At 18.2% G+C, this 18358-nt stretch overlaps 3 protein-coding genes across 3 annotated transcripts; 1 reads left to right on the top strand and 2 right to left on the bottom strand.

The window, feature by feature from the left end:
* Positions 1 to 2015: 2015 nt before the first annotated feature.
* On the top strand, positions 2016 to 4082 carry PADL01_1352000 (fam-f protein; the record flags this gene model as incomplete). The annotated part of the gene is made up of 3 exons (XM_028684084.1): positions 2016 to 2057; positions 2202 to 2257; positions 2432 to 4082. The coding sequence occupies 3 exons, from the start codon at positions 2016 to 2018 to the stop codon at positions 4080 to 4082; spliced, it is 1749 nt and encodes a 582-aa protein (XP_028540197.1).
* A 748-nt stretch (positions 4083 to 4830) lies between these two features.
* On the bottom strand, positions 4831 to 7720 carry PADL01_1351900 (vacuolar fusion protein MON1, putative; the record flags this gene model as incomplete). The annotated part of the gene is made up of 3 exons (XM_028684083.1): positions 4831 to 5235; positions 5364 to 5484; positions 5628 to 7720. 3 exons carry the CDS (start codon positions 7718 to 7720, stop codon positions 4831 to 4833), a joined length of 2619 nt encoding a protein of 872 aa, XP_028540196.1.
* Positions 7721 to 8852: 1132 nt separating this feature from the next.
* PADL01_1351800 (P-loop containing nucleoside triphosphate hydrolase, putative) lies at positions 8853 to 16319 on the bottom strand (the record flags this gene model as incomplete). The annotated part of the gene is made up of 1 exon (XM_028684082.1): positions 8853 to 16319. One exon carries the CDS (start codon positions 16317 to 16319, stop codon positions 8853 to 8855), a length of 7467 nt encoding a protein of 2488 aa, XP_028540195.1.
* Positions 16320 to 18358: the final 2039 nt, after the last annotated feature.

The following is an 18358-nucleotide window of genomic DNA, read 5'->3' as shown; positions in this document are numbered from 1 at the left end:
CATATATATTTTATTTATAAGTAGGATCATTATTTATAATGATTTTAATATTTATCTCCCTTGTTTTTATAATAAAAGAAAAGGTAATATCTATTAACAGAATTATATATTCTGATATACAGAACAATTGTTATATAATATAAACAAAACCCAAGAAATAAATTAAAAAAAAAAATAAAATAAAATAATATAAAATAAAATAAAATGAAAAAAAATTGAAAAAAAATTTTTAACAATGTCAAAGTTATTAATTTTTACATAATTTTTTTAAATACATCATAATTTGAATATGTCACCTTTTTTATAAAATGAACTTACTTTATAAAAAAGGATTTGTTTACCCAATTATATTTTTTATGTATATATTTGTGTATATTATTTTATTTATTTTTTTTTTTTTTAATAATTAATATAATTTTTGTTCTCATTTTACCCTTTTTCTTTTATTTGATTTTTAATATATTTTTTTTATTATTATGAAACTTTTAGTATATCTTCAATTCAAACTGATTTTTGTAAATATAAAAGATTATATATAAAATTATATAGTTTATATGTTCTATAATAAATATATAAAATCATATTTTGCGTGATACTTTAAAAATATACATAACGACGATTGAATAATAATATGGCAACAAAAAATTATAAAGATATATATATATATATATATATATATATATGTTGTTTTTATTTAGATAATAAAAAATTTTAAATTGGACTTTATTATATAAACATATATATTATTCCCATTAAAATATAATATCTCATATAATATATATATTATATATAAACCACATAAAATATATATATTTATATTTATATATTTATAATTGACAATTACTTGGTTATATAATAGTCAAGTCTTTTTTACTATAATTATAATATTTTATTGTATTGTTGTATGGTATTATATATATATATATTTCATGAAGTCTTTAAAGAAATATAATATAATATAAATATTTATATATATTTTTTTTTATTTTTCTAATATAATATGCCTTTAGTCTTTTCAACTATTAATACATCATTTTTTATAGAAAAATTTAATTGTTCTTTATAATTCAAAATAAATACATATAATATATATTTATATTCCTTCTATATATACTTATATTTACATCCTTAAAGGAAAATGCAACATGCTTACAAATTTTTTCTTATTTCTTGATTATATTAAATTAAAATATTTAAATAAAATTTACATATAAAATATTATAAAAATATGTATTCTTCTTTTATTTATAAAATATAATATTTTTATTATTTGTTTAATTATTTATATCAATTTATAAAATGTAAAGTATATTTCTATTATATGTATTATATTTGGATGTGGGTTGTTCTTTTTTTCGTAGGAATATTATATGCCTACTACTATGTGGACAATAAAAAAAAAAAAAATAATAATAAAACAATTTTGATAATATATATATGTATATAATATATTTTTTTTTATTTCATATTTGCATGGGTTCTTATAGATATATATAAAATTTTATAAAAAATATAATTATTTATTAAAAATTAAAATTATAAATAATAATGAAGAATATATAATTCGAAAAAAATAATAAATAAAATAATTCTTTAATATAGAAAATCAAAAATGGACTAAACCATATTTATCTAAAAAAGGAATTATAATAATTGGACACTTAAAAAAATATATATAGATTTATTATTTTTGATAGAGATTTCTATTTTTTTTTTTTTTTTTTTTTTATAAAATTTTGTATCTCCTATGTTTAATGTATAAAGAATAATAATATAGAGATGCTTATTCATTTTTAATAAATTATATAAAGAAGTGCTGAAAAAAAAAAAAAAAAAAAAAAAAAAAAAGGTGAAAATAAATAAAAAGGTTGTACAATAATATATTGAATAATGAAATGTAATTTGTTTTAAATAACGCTCTATTGTAATTTATATACGATTTGATATAATATATATATATATATATATATATATATATATATGTATTTTTTATTTGAACCATAATATTTTCTCCAATGAGAGTTTTTTGGGTTGTACTTTGTTACTTGCATACTTTGGTAAAATAATTATACATAAAATGATATAACAAAAAAGAAAAAAAACAAAATTAATAATAATAAATATTATTATTATAAACATAATAATATTCTTCACAACATATATATTATTTTTATTTTTTTTTTTAATACAATTTTATTTAGGTCGAAAGAGTAAATATAAAAATACAATTTATTAGTCTACTCCCAAATATAAAAAAGTATTCTATTTATTAATTTAATTTTAAAAAAAAAAGAAATAATAAAAATAAAATTAATACATATGTATATTTTTTGTTAATCTTAATAAAATGTCTATTGTTATTAATATATATAACTTGCATATATAATATATATATATATATATATATTATTTTTATTTTTTTACTTTATAGTTATCCTGCTACTTACTTTTTTGATTATTCAAAGATAGAATGGAATAGAAAACTAGCTGAGGTATCTACGTACACAGATGATAATATTGTAAATACATTAGGTACTAATATTAAAGAAGTAGAACATCAATATAATAGAGGTGAAATAAATATCCCTGAAGGTGTAGTAGGGCATGGATATGAAAGTGTAAGAGAAATATTTCCTGAATTAGTTGATGAATTAGTTCTGTGGAATTATGATAAAGAACTGAAAAAAGAAAAGGAATTATATAAAACTACTTATAATGTATTAAAAACATTTGAGCATGAAGTAAACGTATATAATAATGATTCACTTCGAAGTATGAACACAATATTACGTTCATTATATAAATCTATATCATATAATGATATAAGGTTATTACGATTAATCTGTGGAAACAATATGGACTTAAATATTAATACTAATGGACAAATAATGGTTAATGGTAAATCTGTTTCAGATTATTTAACTAACATTTCTTTTGAAACTAATATAGAATTTGTTCCAGATGATATAAAATCAAGTATAAATAAAAAAGTTACTCTAAACCATGGAAAGTTATTACATTTAACTTCTGAACTTATAAAATTACAAAGATATATTAAATATTTACATTTGATTGTTGTTAGAATGCCTTTAGTTTATTTTCGAAGTGCTAATAACTTTTTACTTATGTTTCAAATTAATGCAATGTTAATACTTGAAGAAAGACTAAATAACGTATTATATTTGAATTATTTAGAACAATTAAGTTTAGGAAGAAATTATTATACTCTTAATATTGATACCTTGCTTTTTTTAATTAATGATATGCTTAGAATAACAAAATCGACTATAGATTCAGAAGTGCATAGATCTTTTGTGAAGTTAAATAAAGCTCTTAATGGTGATTTGAAATGTTTATTAGCTATATTTTTATATATATTTAATGAGGCAATGTCAGAAAATAAAAAATCTATGCAAACGTTAGAAGGAGAAACACAAGATGATATAAATAATCATCCTATTTTATTAAATGTGAATAAAATATTATTAGATGAACAAAACAACATTAAACTATTAAAAGACAAATTTCAAATGTATGTAAAAAATGTATTTAATTTTGATATTAATGAACCTAGTATAAGAAATCTGCAACAAAAATTATATGAATTCAGAAAAACAGAAATTATGAATCTATTTTATATTACGGCTCATCAAATAATTACATTGAAACAAATAACTAAATATAAAAATTTTATGGAAGATTTAAAAAAAAAAGGACAACAACGTAGATCGTTATATAGGAGATTCATTGATAGATTTATGCTTCCACAATATTCTGGACTTTTAACATTTCATACAGATGAATATGATTTATTCTTAAGTGATTTTTTGCGTATAAGAGAAGAAGGAAATATTCATTTTAATCTCTTAGGGGGAAATAAAACCTTAAGAACCTTGTCAAAATTATGTCTTTTTGAAATAAACAAATTAAAAATTATTAATAAATTATATTTTGAATTAATGGAAGCAATTGATATCTTACATGATGTCTCAATAGAAGATCGAAATGAAAAAATTTATAGTAAAAAAAAAATTATATTTTATTTATATATAATTAAAAAATTCAATGACAGATGGGTATAGTCATACAAAAATAAATATATATATATATATATATTTAATAAAACATATGCAATTTGTAAATTTAAAAATCTTTCCACTTTATAATAATAAAATATGCCTTTGTAAACTCAAATATTTTAAAACAATACATAATACATATATTTTTATGTACATTCCGATATATATTTTGTTATATTATATATATATATATATTTATTTATATTTATATATATATGAAGAAACAAAATCTGTGATAGATCTATTCCATTAGTTATATATTTGTATATATATCTTGTCATCCATTTTTATGTATTATATTTTTATTTTTTATTTGTTAAATAAATTCATTTAATATATAATTTAGTATAAGAATTATTAATTTGTTATAATACATATTTCTCTATATGTATAGAATTTATAAAATAAATTACGTCTTATAATTATCATTAAAAAAAAATAATAAACTAAAATGAACTTACACATACCCATATTAATATGTGTATATATAAAAGTCAAACGATAAAAAAAAAAAAAAAAATATATATAAAAAATAAGACAACAGGAAAAAATTGATTCTATAGAATTAATATATTTATATAATAAATATAATATATTCATCAAAATATTCAAATATATATATATATATATATATATATATATATATATGTTTATGCACAAATATAAATGTTAATATTAATAGTCTATATAATATCCTTAAAAAAGGGAAAAATATAAAAAAATAATCAATATTATTTAAAAGTAAATATTATCAAGATGTTATTTGTTTTATGTTATTAATAAATATCTCTTTATGATGTGTTGAAATAATTTTTAAAATTTCATTAATATTTTCATCATTAATTATTACATAGAAAGGAACAGATAAATATAAATGATAAAGGTTCGTTTTAATACAATAAAATTTCTCATACTCACTTTCTATATAAATCTGTGTAGGTAATTTACAATCCTTCATTATATCATCACATTTTTGGTATATCCTGAATATTCTTTTTATTTTATCATTACTAATTTTCGAACTATAATATTGTTTTAAGTATGGAATGTAATAACATAAGTGTATAATATCTATCCCAGGAATTTGTGGTAATGCAAAGGGTGCATTGTTTGATGCCTTTACTATTTCATCATAGCAACCGGTACTGATTAGTGTCTAAAAGGAAATAAACATATATAAAAAAATATATATATATATATAAATAAATAAATATATATATATATATATATATATATATTATATATAAATGTTTGTATAGTACTTATTTTTTTTTTTTTACTAACCGATTCAATCATGGATGTATGCCTTGAAAGATGGAAAAAATCCCGAGAAGAAGCATGAGAGCAAATATAAACGCAACATATCTTCTTCTTAATATAATTTATGTAAGCATACAAGAACAAGCTAAGAAAAAGAAGTATGACAAAAAGAAATATAATAAATATAAAAATATGACATATTTTATAATATGTTAAATATATTTCAATATATATATATATATATATATATATATATATATACTGTTCCATTTTTTTTTTTAAACTTACTTTGGATTGTATATCGGTAAACATATAGGGGTCCATGATTCCGCATTTTTAAATGATTTCATAGATGTTATCATATTAATAATAATTATTATATCCATAGAATTTAATGTATATTTTGATAATGACAAACCTATAATTTTATCATCTATAATTAAAAAGGAAAGTAAGACATTGCTGATTTTAAAAGAGGATATAAGATTATGTACTTTATTACGATAATCTGGTTTTAAAGGTAAAGGTTCAAATCCATCTAATAAAGAATATAAATTTCTTGAACATGAAGATATTAAATTACACATTAATAAGTCTGCTCCATCTAATAAATATCTTATATCAAATGAAGGTTTAATTTGAAATGATTTATCAATACTTTTTGTTAATAAGGAAATAATTTGTGAATATATATAATTCAGGATATTCATTATATAATTAATGCTTTCATTTACTTTAGAAATACAAACAAGATATAAAACTTCTTTATCTAAAAATACTACTTTCGTATTATTACTAATAATATATTTTAATGTATTTTTTTTTGGAGCTAATCCATTTGTTTTTTTATTAGATTTATTATTATCAATATTTATATCATTAAAATTAAATGTTTCAACTTTAGATAAAATAGCCAATAAGGTTCCAAAAAAGCTTGTTAAATTTTCTTCATTACCATATCTTGTAAATACAGGTTTTCCAGAAAATGTGAAAATAAAAAAGTGTCTTTTATGTTTATACCATAATGTATTTGTTTGATCTTCATTAACCTTTTTTTTTTTTAATAAAAATTTGGAATTATTTATATTATCTTGATTTTCATTATTTTCAAAATAATTTAAAATATCTAATTTCTTATTAAATTTTTCACTTTTTAAATCTTCATCATCGTCATCATAATCAAATTCGATATTTTTTATATCTTCTTTTATATGTATATCATTATTAATATTAGATTCATTATTTTTTACTTTTTCATTAATATATTGGGAATTATTCTGTTCCTCAACATTATTTAAATCACATTTAATTAGCTTACTCTTTTCTATATTTTTATCACTTGATTCATAATCCATTTCATTTTTATTATCAAGAATATACTTTTGTTCTGTATTCATATCATTAGTACATTCCTTTTTATGGTCTCCTTGTGATATATTTATGTTTTCATTTGTGTTATTATTTTTATGGTCTCCCTTTTCTTCATTCTCTTTATTATCATTTCTTTCTATTTCTTCTTTTCCTTCTACTTCTCCTTTTGCAACATGTTCATGTTCTCCTTCACTCAAAAACATATTTTTGCTATCCTCTTTGTGATCATCATCACATTGTGGTTTATTATCTATAAAATTATTCGTTTCCATACTATTTAAAGATAGCATAGTGTGTTCTTCATTACTTAAATCTCTAGTATCAGTACAACCTTCATTTAGAGTCTGCTGTTCAATTATATGAACAGAATTTTCTTCAAAAGATTTTTTTTCATTTTTAATATATGTAATATTATCATTATTTTTATTTGTATTTTCACTTTCACTATTTTCATTATTTTGTATATTATTATTGGTTATTTCGAATGTACCAATAATATTATTTTTTTGTTCAATATAAGATGATTGACTATCTTTATAAATTAATGTATTATTTTCAAATGAAGATTTCATATCATCTTTATTTATTATTATATCATTTTGTAAGATATGTATCTTATTTTCCACTGAATTATTATTTATAGAATTATCATTATTTTCTTTATCTTCAAAAAATTTTTCCAAATCATCATCTGTATAAGAATTATATACTTCTTCATATTGTGATACATTTTGATCACTTCTCATTAAAAATTGTTCACAATATTCTTCTTCATTAAAAAGGAAAACATTTTCCTCGTTTTCTTTCATATCATCTATACCATTAACATCATAAAATTTTATGTCATCATTCATTAAAGAATTATCATCATTTGTATTGTTTTGTATTATTTCACTTTCTTCAAATACACTATCTATCGATTTATCCTTATCATTTGAATAACTAGATGAAATTATATTTTTCTCTTTCTCATTTTTATTACTATTTTCATTATCACATGTAATTTCCATCTTCTTTTCCTTTTATTTTTAAACAATGCTTAAAAGAATATACAATAAAAAAAAAATAAATGAATATAATATAATAAATGAGATAAAAATAAAAAATATAATAAATATTAATATTTTATGTGGATAAAAGAAACCGCAAAGGCCCTTTACTGATAAATATAAAACATTATATATATATATATATTTATTTATTTATTTATATAATACATAATATATTATATATATTGTACTATAACTTTTTACATTATTCCCTATAACCTTATTTTTCTTCTTCCTATTACTTTTTAAATTATTTAAAATAATATGAAAGAAAATATATATATATATATATACCTTTTAATATTATAAATATATTTTATGTTAATTTACAAAAGTATAAAAAATAATATATATATATATATAATATTATGTATAAAAAAAAAGTTAAATACTTATCAATTTTGAGAATAACATAGTATATATTATATATATATGTATAGTACCATCGTAATAATTATATTACTAATATGTAATAATATAATATATTTATTAATTTAACATGATTGTTAAAAAGAATAAAGCTAAAAAGGTTTCATATAAATTTTAATAAAAGTGTAAATTTTTCTTAAAAATTATTTAAAAAAATTAACTAAAATGATACATATATATATATAAGGTTTACTTATTATATATATATATATATATATATTTGTAATTGTTAACATTTTACATGATTATGGTAAAATTTATTAAAATTTCTTTTTTTTCAAATCAAATGTGAAAAAAAAAAAAAAAAAAAATTCAATTATACATACATACAATATATATATATATATATATATATATATATATGTATGTATTAAAGTGAGTAAACAAAGTATATTTAAAGAAACATACATATATATAGTTTTAAATAGATACATTTTTAATTCTACTTATATTTCGTATCTTGAAATATATAGAATTATATTTATATAAAATTTTAAAAAGGAATAATATATATATATATTAGTAAATTTGAACTGTATTTAAAAATGTGATAATAATATATATAATATATAAAAAAGAACTAATGTATTAAAAACAAAATGTTTATATATATATATATATATATTTAGAATAACTTAACTTTTGATTTCCCTTTTCTTTGATATCATTTGTTCGACTGTTGCAATTGATAATTTAATAAGGAATATATAATTGTGTAAAAATGGTTGAGATCATTTATAATTAGAGATGAATTATTCGAAGTATTTTCAATATGTCTATATGTTGTGTTTAAATAATGTTCATTTAAATGTAAAGATAATTGTAATTTATTTTTTTTAAAAAAATATAGAGGCTTTTTAAATTCATAAGCTTTCTTATACAAATTGTAATTACCAAGAACATATAAACCAAATCTTGCTCGAGAAAAAGCTACAATTAATCTTTTAATATTTTTCATATATCCTATACTTCTTGATCTTACTAAAGATAATATAATATAATCATTTTGTTTTCCTTGATATTTATCAACAGTTGTTACTTTTTTAGGCATACCTATTAACTTATTATACATACAATTTTTTTTTAATATATCTAATATTAATTCTTTTTGACCATTATATGTTGTTAAAATAGTTATTACATCATTTGGATATCCTATTAATCTCATATACATATATATTGCAACCGTCATTTCAGCTTCTAATAAATTTTGATAAAAATAGGGTATAGGAGAATATTCTTCAGAAGGTACATGTATAAACTGATATGTATATGTAAAACCTGGATTGAATGATTTTACAAAATTCTCTTTATATATACATTCTAAATTAGATATTTCGATATTATATTTACTATAGAAATATTTATAGATATTACATATTTCACTTCTCATACGACCTTGCTCATTTAAATATATAGATGGTAAATCTAATCTTAAAAATCTCTTATATAAAGATTGTTCATAATTAGCAAAATCTTTGATGTATTTATTTTTTATTATAGGAGGTAATTGATTTGAATCTCCAACAAATATAATTCTTTTTAATTTACTTTTATAATATCTATTTTCTTGAAGTAATAAAGGTAAAAACGTATCATTTTCTGTTATCTGTGTACATTCATCTATTATAATATTATCAAAATAAAATTGTAGTTTTGCTATTTTACTTCTATTAATACTAGCATGTGTACATGTCATTGCAATTACTCTAGCTAGCTTAGCAATAATATAAGTACACCTTTCTCTCTGATTTCTTAAAACTTCAAATGCTCTACAATCTTTTAAATGTTCGAAAGTTTTAAATAATTTTGATAAATAATATTTACTTACATATAAATCATCTTCACCCTGATGAAATTGAATATGTAAATGATTTTCGTCTACATGTTCATTTATATAAGGATGATTTGTGTTTTTATTCTTTTTCAAAATGTTTTCATTTTTATCATTATCTTCTAAATGATTTATTTGAGCTATATCAACACTATTTTTATTGTTACTATACGAATTATCATTTAATACATCATCATTGTTAATATTATTATCATTATTATCATAATCCATATTGATTATTCCATTTGTAACATGATTTTCATCTGATATAAAATTAGTTTCCACAATTTTATCTTGAACCTGTAAATTATATTCTCCCTTTTGATTATCATATAATTTGCTCTTATTCTCTAGATACGTTTGAACTGATATTCCTTTTAATTTTAAATTTATATACTTTTTAAAAGGAAATAATATATTATATATACTTAGATTTAATACCTTTAATTGTTTTTCTGGATGTATCAAATAAAAATATGGTTCATCATCTTTTAATAGATCCATACATTTAATATTCTTACAATTATTATTTTCTTCCATATTATAATTCTTCCATAACAATTCATCTATATTATTATCTTCATGATTGTGAACATATATCTTAGGACATAAAAATAAGTTATATATATCATAATCTTCAAGAGAGGATGATAAATATAAATTAAAAAATTCATTCACCTTCTTTTCTTCATTGTTAAATTTGTTTTTAAAAAGATATACAAATTGAAAATATAAGTAAATTCTTTTTTTAACATATCTTTCATAATATTGATTAGCAGTTAAACAATTATATATTTTTTGGTTATTATATGATTCTGATAATAAATTAACATCATTTAATAATTTTTGTCTTAAATCTAACATATAATTTATTCTTCCATATTTAGAAAAATTAAAATTTTCATCATCATAATTATATATATTATTAAGTTCATAGGTGTTCATATATTCATCTTTCTTATTATATTGTTTACTTAACTTATCATTCATAATTTCATATTCATTTATAAAATTTTCAGAATCTACTTCCCCCATTCCAACTCTACATAAATATTTTTGATGAATTACATTTTCTTTTACTAATAAATTAAAAATATAATTTAAGCAACTATTACTATGGGTACAAATAAGTATTTTTTCGTTTTTTTTATTATTAAATAATATATTAATAATTTTATTTAAGATACTAGTCTTACCACTACCTGGAACCCCTTCAATGATAGTTATTCCTTTATATATACCACTCTTTATACATTCTATTTGTCTTTCAGTGTAATATATATTTTTCTTAATAATTTCTTTTTTTTTCTCATTATTTATATATTTTACATTTGTGCTATTCTTTTTTTGTGTATGTATTAACAATCCTTCTAAAGGATAATTTGGATCTTCATATATTTTATTTTGTAATCGATATATACCATCTTTAATTCTTAGATATTTTATGGAATCTTCTATAACTTTATGATAAATATTTTTTATTTTGTTCTGATCTTTAATGATAACACATTTGTTGTTATTTTTTTGTGTCATGTTATCAAGGGTTCCTTCACTCTTATCATCATCATTATGGATATTATTATCATTATTATGTTTATCTAAATGATCACCATTAATATCTTCATTATTATTTTTTTTCTTTTTTGTTTTCTTTGGTATATTATTATTATTTATTATTTTTTTTTTTTTTTGTGTGGAACCATCTTCGTACTGATTCTCTTCAACTTGCTGCACGACATTTTTCTCATTTTGCTCTTTACATAAAAAATTATTAAAAATTAAAAAATATTTCTTTTCCTTAAATTCAAATTGGAATACAAAAAAATTATTATAACACTCATATACAAGATCAATATTTGTTACAAACTTTGACACAAAATTCGTGTCATCAATTTTATATTTATTGATTACACAAATATGATAAAATAAACTTTCTATAATATTTTTTTCTAAGACATTTCTTTTCATACAATCCTTTTCATGTTCATATTTTATAGGTACATAACTTAAATAAAGTGGTTCAATATATTCATTTAAAAAATCATGCACATTAAAATTATTATCATTTAATATGTTCATATAAGACAAATCCACACACATATATCCAACATTTGTCGTTTTAAGTATATGTCCTATATTCAAAAAGGTATTCAAGTAATTAATATCATCTACATTTCTTTTTATAAAATTGAAAAGAGTTTTATTGTAAAAATATTTATTTTTAATTAAAGATTTGGATGATTGTGTGTCATCATCATTTGATAAAACATCGCTTGCGTTTGAACTATTACATTTATTACGATCATCATTATCTGTAATATTATCACTATCAGTTTTGTCCTCATCATTATTATAATTATCATTATTATAATTATCATTATTATTATCGTCGCTGCCTGTTTGGTATTCAACACTATTATTATCACTGTCACTTTCATCTTCTTCAATTTCTTCATCCTTATCAGGATGATAAACCTTATGCAATGTTTCGTCGTAATATTTTATCGAACTATCACAGTAACCCAAAAATATATCATGCACCCAATGAGGTATTATTGCATCATCAGGATTGAGAATTAATGTCTTAATATTATTTAGAATGTAATAGAAATTATTTTCCTTTTGTTTTCTTCTTATTAAAAGATTAAAGGATTCATATATGTCTGGATTATTTAGAATATCTTTTTGATATTGTATATAATCTAAATATACTGTAATTTTTTTTAAGGTACATTTTTTACTATTAATATCTTCATCATCATTGCCCATATTAGCATATTTTACTACTTCACAACCTCTAACATAATTAATACCTAATAATTTTTTCATATCATTATCATTTATAACATTTAATTTATTTTTATATAAGTTACTATAATTTCTCACAGAAACAAGAAATAATATATCAGAAGATCTAATCATATTCCATTCATTTTTTATTCTTTCATATTGTTTATATCTTAAATCAATAATTATTTCTGCAGTCACTTTTTTATTATCATCATCAACATTAATAATTTTGAATGAATCAATTTTATTACTCATTCTCCTTTCATTCGCAAAATAGGTATTTTCTATTTTATTAATATCAACAATAATAGATTTTAATTGATATTCATTATATGTATTTTTATTTATATGATTATCATCATCAAGAATAGCATCATTTTCTTCTATATCATTATTAGATTTTCTTTTTTTATATTCTTTTTCATTCATATTATGATAATCTATATTATCATCATCAATTTCATATACATATTTTAATATAGTACTTTCATTTACCTTTTTATTTTTTGGATTCGTTTCATAAACATATTCTAAAATATTTTTCTTTATATCATAATAACTTTGTAATTTGAATAAATTATATATTCTAAAAATATAATCATTTATACATAAATATTGTAAATTTAATTTAAATAATGGTTTTGTATAAAGTACATATTTTTTTTTTTTTTTTTTTTCATTAGTTTTATTTTTTATGTCTTCATTAGAATCTATTATTATATTATCAAATAAATCCATTTCATTTGGATAGTCACATTTTTTTTCAATTTCTTCAAATATGTTTTTTTTAAAACTTAAATTTTCAATTAATAATATAATATAAAATATTTTCTTCTTTTCATGAAATAAATTTAAATGATTAAATAAATAATTATATTTATTTTTATTGTAGCAGTTGTATTCTTCTGTATTTTTTTCCACTTTACTTTCACGTTTTTTTTCGATTTTTTCTTCATTTCTTTTATTAATTCCCTTTCTTCCTTTTTTTCCCCCCCTACTACTACTACTATTATTATTATTATTATTATTATTATCATTCATATCTGTATCACTGGTGATGCTCGCCTTTTTTTTCGGTTCACTCATACTTTCATCATCCTCAATATATGTATCCATTTTGATTACATATTTCAAATTCTGACATAAAAAAGATAACACATTGTTATCTAATTTGGTTAGATTTTCCCACATTTCTTTTTTTTTGTCCATTACATAAACAGATTTTAAATAATAATTTTTTAAAATATTATGATCCTTATAATATTTATAACAAAATATTTGGAAGGACTCAAAGTTTTTATAATGTTCATTATTAATTTCTAAATATGTTAATGGATTCCCTGAAAAATTGTCTATATACATTTCCATATAATATTTAAACAATTTTATTAATTCTTTGAATTGTCTGTTGTGTTTATTCAATTTCGATATCTTACAATAAATAAATACATTAAAATATTTTAAAAAGATATATAATATTCGTCTAGAATAAAGTTGACTTAATAAATCGATAAAAAACTCAATACACTTTTCAATAAATAATAAAATATATTTATTATTATTTTGTGTACATGTATCTTTTTTGGGAACTTTATTTTTTCTATATATATATTCTTTATTATTCATATCTTTAACTTTCTTTTCATATTTTGAAAATATGTTTAATATTTCATCTTTCATATAATGTTCATTATTATTATTATTATTATTATTATATTCATATAAATCATCTTCACTAGAAAAATATTTATAATCATTTATAACATTTTCTTCTTTATTTTGTAACTCAAAATTAAAGGACACATTTGTATTCTTATTATACTTTTCATCATAAATTTTGTTTTCACATTTTAGTAGCATATCCATATTTTCTAAATATGAAATTGTATTATCTTCCTCTGTGATATTTTCATTTATTATTTTTAATTTTTCTAATAGTTGTGTACCAATTTTCTTATTATCATCAAAGGTATATAATATATCATCATCATTTTCAAAAATATTCATTTTATCAAATACATTCTCACCATCTGATGTATCAGATAAAATATCTGTATCATTTTCATCATCGAAATTATTGCTTTCTACATAATCTAAAACTAATAGAAAATAATTTATAAGGTTGTAGAAAAATGCATTTTTATTTATAAATAATATAACATTTTCATCATAAGAAAATTTGTTTTCTTCATTTTGAATACTATCATTAATTTTTGTAGATGATTTTCTCCTTTTCTTCTTATCTTGATTTCTTATATTATGTTCCTCTTCTTGTGTATCCATAAGACAGTTACTAGTATATATTGATAAAAGATCATAATTTTCATAATTGTGATATTTCCTTTTCATAACATTTAATATATTATTATATAACAACTTTGCATCTTCATTTGTTTTAAATAGAAAGTTATTTAAATAGGTTTCATTAATATATATCCAAATAAATGGATTACATAAATCTACACACAATTTAAAAAGAAATTTCTTATCTATACTAGAATAAATATTAATAAAAAATTGTAATATATAACTTTTTTCTAAAAAATTTAATTTAAATAATTTTTCCCTATATCTTTTCAAATTCTCCAACAATATTTCATCTTTGTTACTTTTCAATTGAGATGATAAAAATTCACTGATAACAAAATTATAATTTATTAACTTGAGTGTATTAAAAAATAAATTATTAAATTTTTCTATAAGAAATTCTTTATATAAATTATATTTCTCATCAATATTAAAAATGTTTGTATTTCCATTTAAACCATTCTTTTCATTATATACTAATTTTTCAAATTCATCAATTTTATTATATATTAATTGTTCCCAGATTTCATGCTTCCCCTTTTCTTCATATTTATAACAAAGAAATATTACGATAGATAATAAATGTTTTAAATGTACATTCTTTTTATTATTTAATTCATCATTCGAATGAAAAAATATGTTGTTATTATTTAATTCATAGAATTTATCATACATATTATAATAAGGCCATAATATTTTTTCAAAATATTGATAATTTTCTAATTTCTTTAAATGTACTGATTTAAAATTTTTTCTTCTTAAATAATCATATGTTTTTCCAATAATGTTTAAAGGATTGTTCTTACATTCCATATCATCATTAATATTATTATTGTTACAATGGTTACTATGATTATTACTATTATTTATTTTATCATCATTTATATTATCATCATTTTTTTTATTCTTACAATGCGCAATTTCCTTCTTTTTTATATTACAAAAGTGTTGAAAATCTATATGTTCAATTAAAAATTTTATATCCTCCTCATTATCTTCATTTTTTATATTATTATTTATTTCATTTAAATTCTTTGTACTTTCTTCTGGTTTTTCTAAATTAGTTGCTTCATCATTTAAACTATCATGCGCTTTCTCGTTAATAGAACTATTTGTGTCGAATGTTTCTTGTAAACTATTTTTTCTTGAAGAAGATTTATCACTTCCTTTTCTTTTTTTATTTAGAGACGTTTTTCTCATCTTTTAACCATAACACATAAAAATATCTTTTCTCAAAATAGGAAATTTTATATCTTTAATTTAGTTTTTACTTCTATATGTATAAATATATATATTTATTTTTTTCTTCCATTATATATTATATATAATATAATATATATATATATATATTATATGGAATAGTTTAATATTTAACTTTTTACTTTTTTTCTTCACTTGAAAAATTGATAATCATATTTAATCTTATTTGTTAAAAGGTACATAAAAAATTAATAAAAAAAAATAAAATATATATATATATATCCTTTTGATAAATAAAATTCTCCATTCATTTTATACCTTGTTAATTATAAATTCTTCATTAAAATTTATAAAATATCAGGTTATTGTTTCATTCCACATATTACAATTTTCTTAAAATGTTCTTAATTATAATCAGATGTTATATAATATAATAATATTATATATATATTATAATATATTAATATTTTTTTATGCAATATATATATATAATAATATATATATTAATATATATATAATTATATCATATGTATAAATAAGATTTATATATATTTATTTGTTCATATTTTATTGAAAAGATTTTATGCTTACTCTATTCCTTCTATTATGTAAATTTATTCCACGTATATTTTTTAAAAATATATATCAAAAAAATTATTGAACTATATATTTAATTATAAACATTTAAAAAAAAATTTTTTTTTTTTTTTATGTCATTTCTTTATTTGGGACCTAATGTTTCTATATTATATATAATAAAAAAAAAATAAAATAACTAAACATCCATGATTAATACTTGGAAAAAAAAACTATACATATATAATATATATGACGAATTTGTTGGTATTACTTCTGAATAACTTTTAGTATTATTTTCCTACTAATTAATTAATATATATATATATATATATATATATATATATGTATTATATAATATGTAAATTTTTTTTTTTTTTTTTACAATAATGATTATTTAAAAACTATAATATGTTGAAATATCTACATATATTATGATAAACTAATATTCATCTTTTTAACATAAAATTATTTATATAGGTATTTCTCCACAAGGATAGAGATCATATTACATATTCATAAAAATGGTTATATGTAGGAGTTATTTTTACCATGTAAAATACATGTTCTTTATATTGTTTCCGAAAGAAATATTTTTTTCTATCCTTAAATCATAATACAAGGAAGAAATATATATATATTTAATGAATTATTATAATAGGAAATATACTTTTTGGTTTTGTTTTATCGCCCAATTTCATATTTTTCGAAGGAACATATTAAAATAAAAAAATTGAAACAACGACAATTCATATATAAACAATATATATATATAATAAATTATACACATGATTTATTCTTTCTTTTTTCTTAAAAGAAAACAAAATATTATTCATATTATCATTTTGATTATATATCCTAAATATTCTTTATGCCGCAAATATGTTAAATTATGTAGGTACGTTGCTTTGTTATATATTTATAATGTATCTATAATTCTTTCTTTTTTTTTAAATATTTTCTTTAAAACATAAAATGATTACATCATATATTTTAAATATAAAAAAGGATACGTACAGAATATATATTTATATTATTTATAAATTTTTTCTTTTTTTTTTTTTCTCATCTATACATATATATATATATATATATATATATTAATTAATTTTTTACATTATAAAAAAATATGAACATAATTTACAATGCACATGGAAATTTAATTTATATAATTTCATTATATATATATATATATAAATATAAGAAATATGAATACATTTATTTGTAGAAGACAAAATGTAAGTAGAATATATTTTTGCTATGTTTAAACAAATGTATATTAATTTTGTTCTTATTAAAATTCTTACATTATATCAATATGATATATATTAAAATAGTCACATGTTTATTTTAAATATACCTTTATATATATATATATTTATTTATTTATTTATATACTTATCATATTATGTTTTACTTAAGCATGTAACATTTATTAGATATAATATTTATTTTCTTATTAT

Source organism: Plasmodium sp. gorilla clade G2, assembly GCF_900097015.1.
Source record: "Plasmodium sp. gorilla clade G2 genome assembly, chromosome: 13".
NCBI lineage: Eukaryota > Apicomplexa > Aconoidasida > Haemosporida > Plasmodiidae > Plasmodium > Plasmodium adleri (nom. inval.).
The sequence above is the reverse complement of the archived record's forward strand: the minus strand, read 5'-3'. Positions and strand labels throughout refer to the sequence as shown.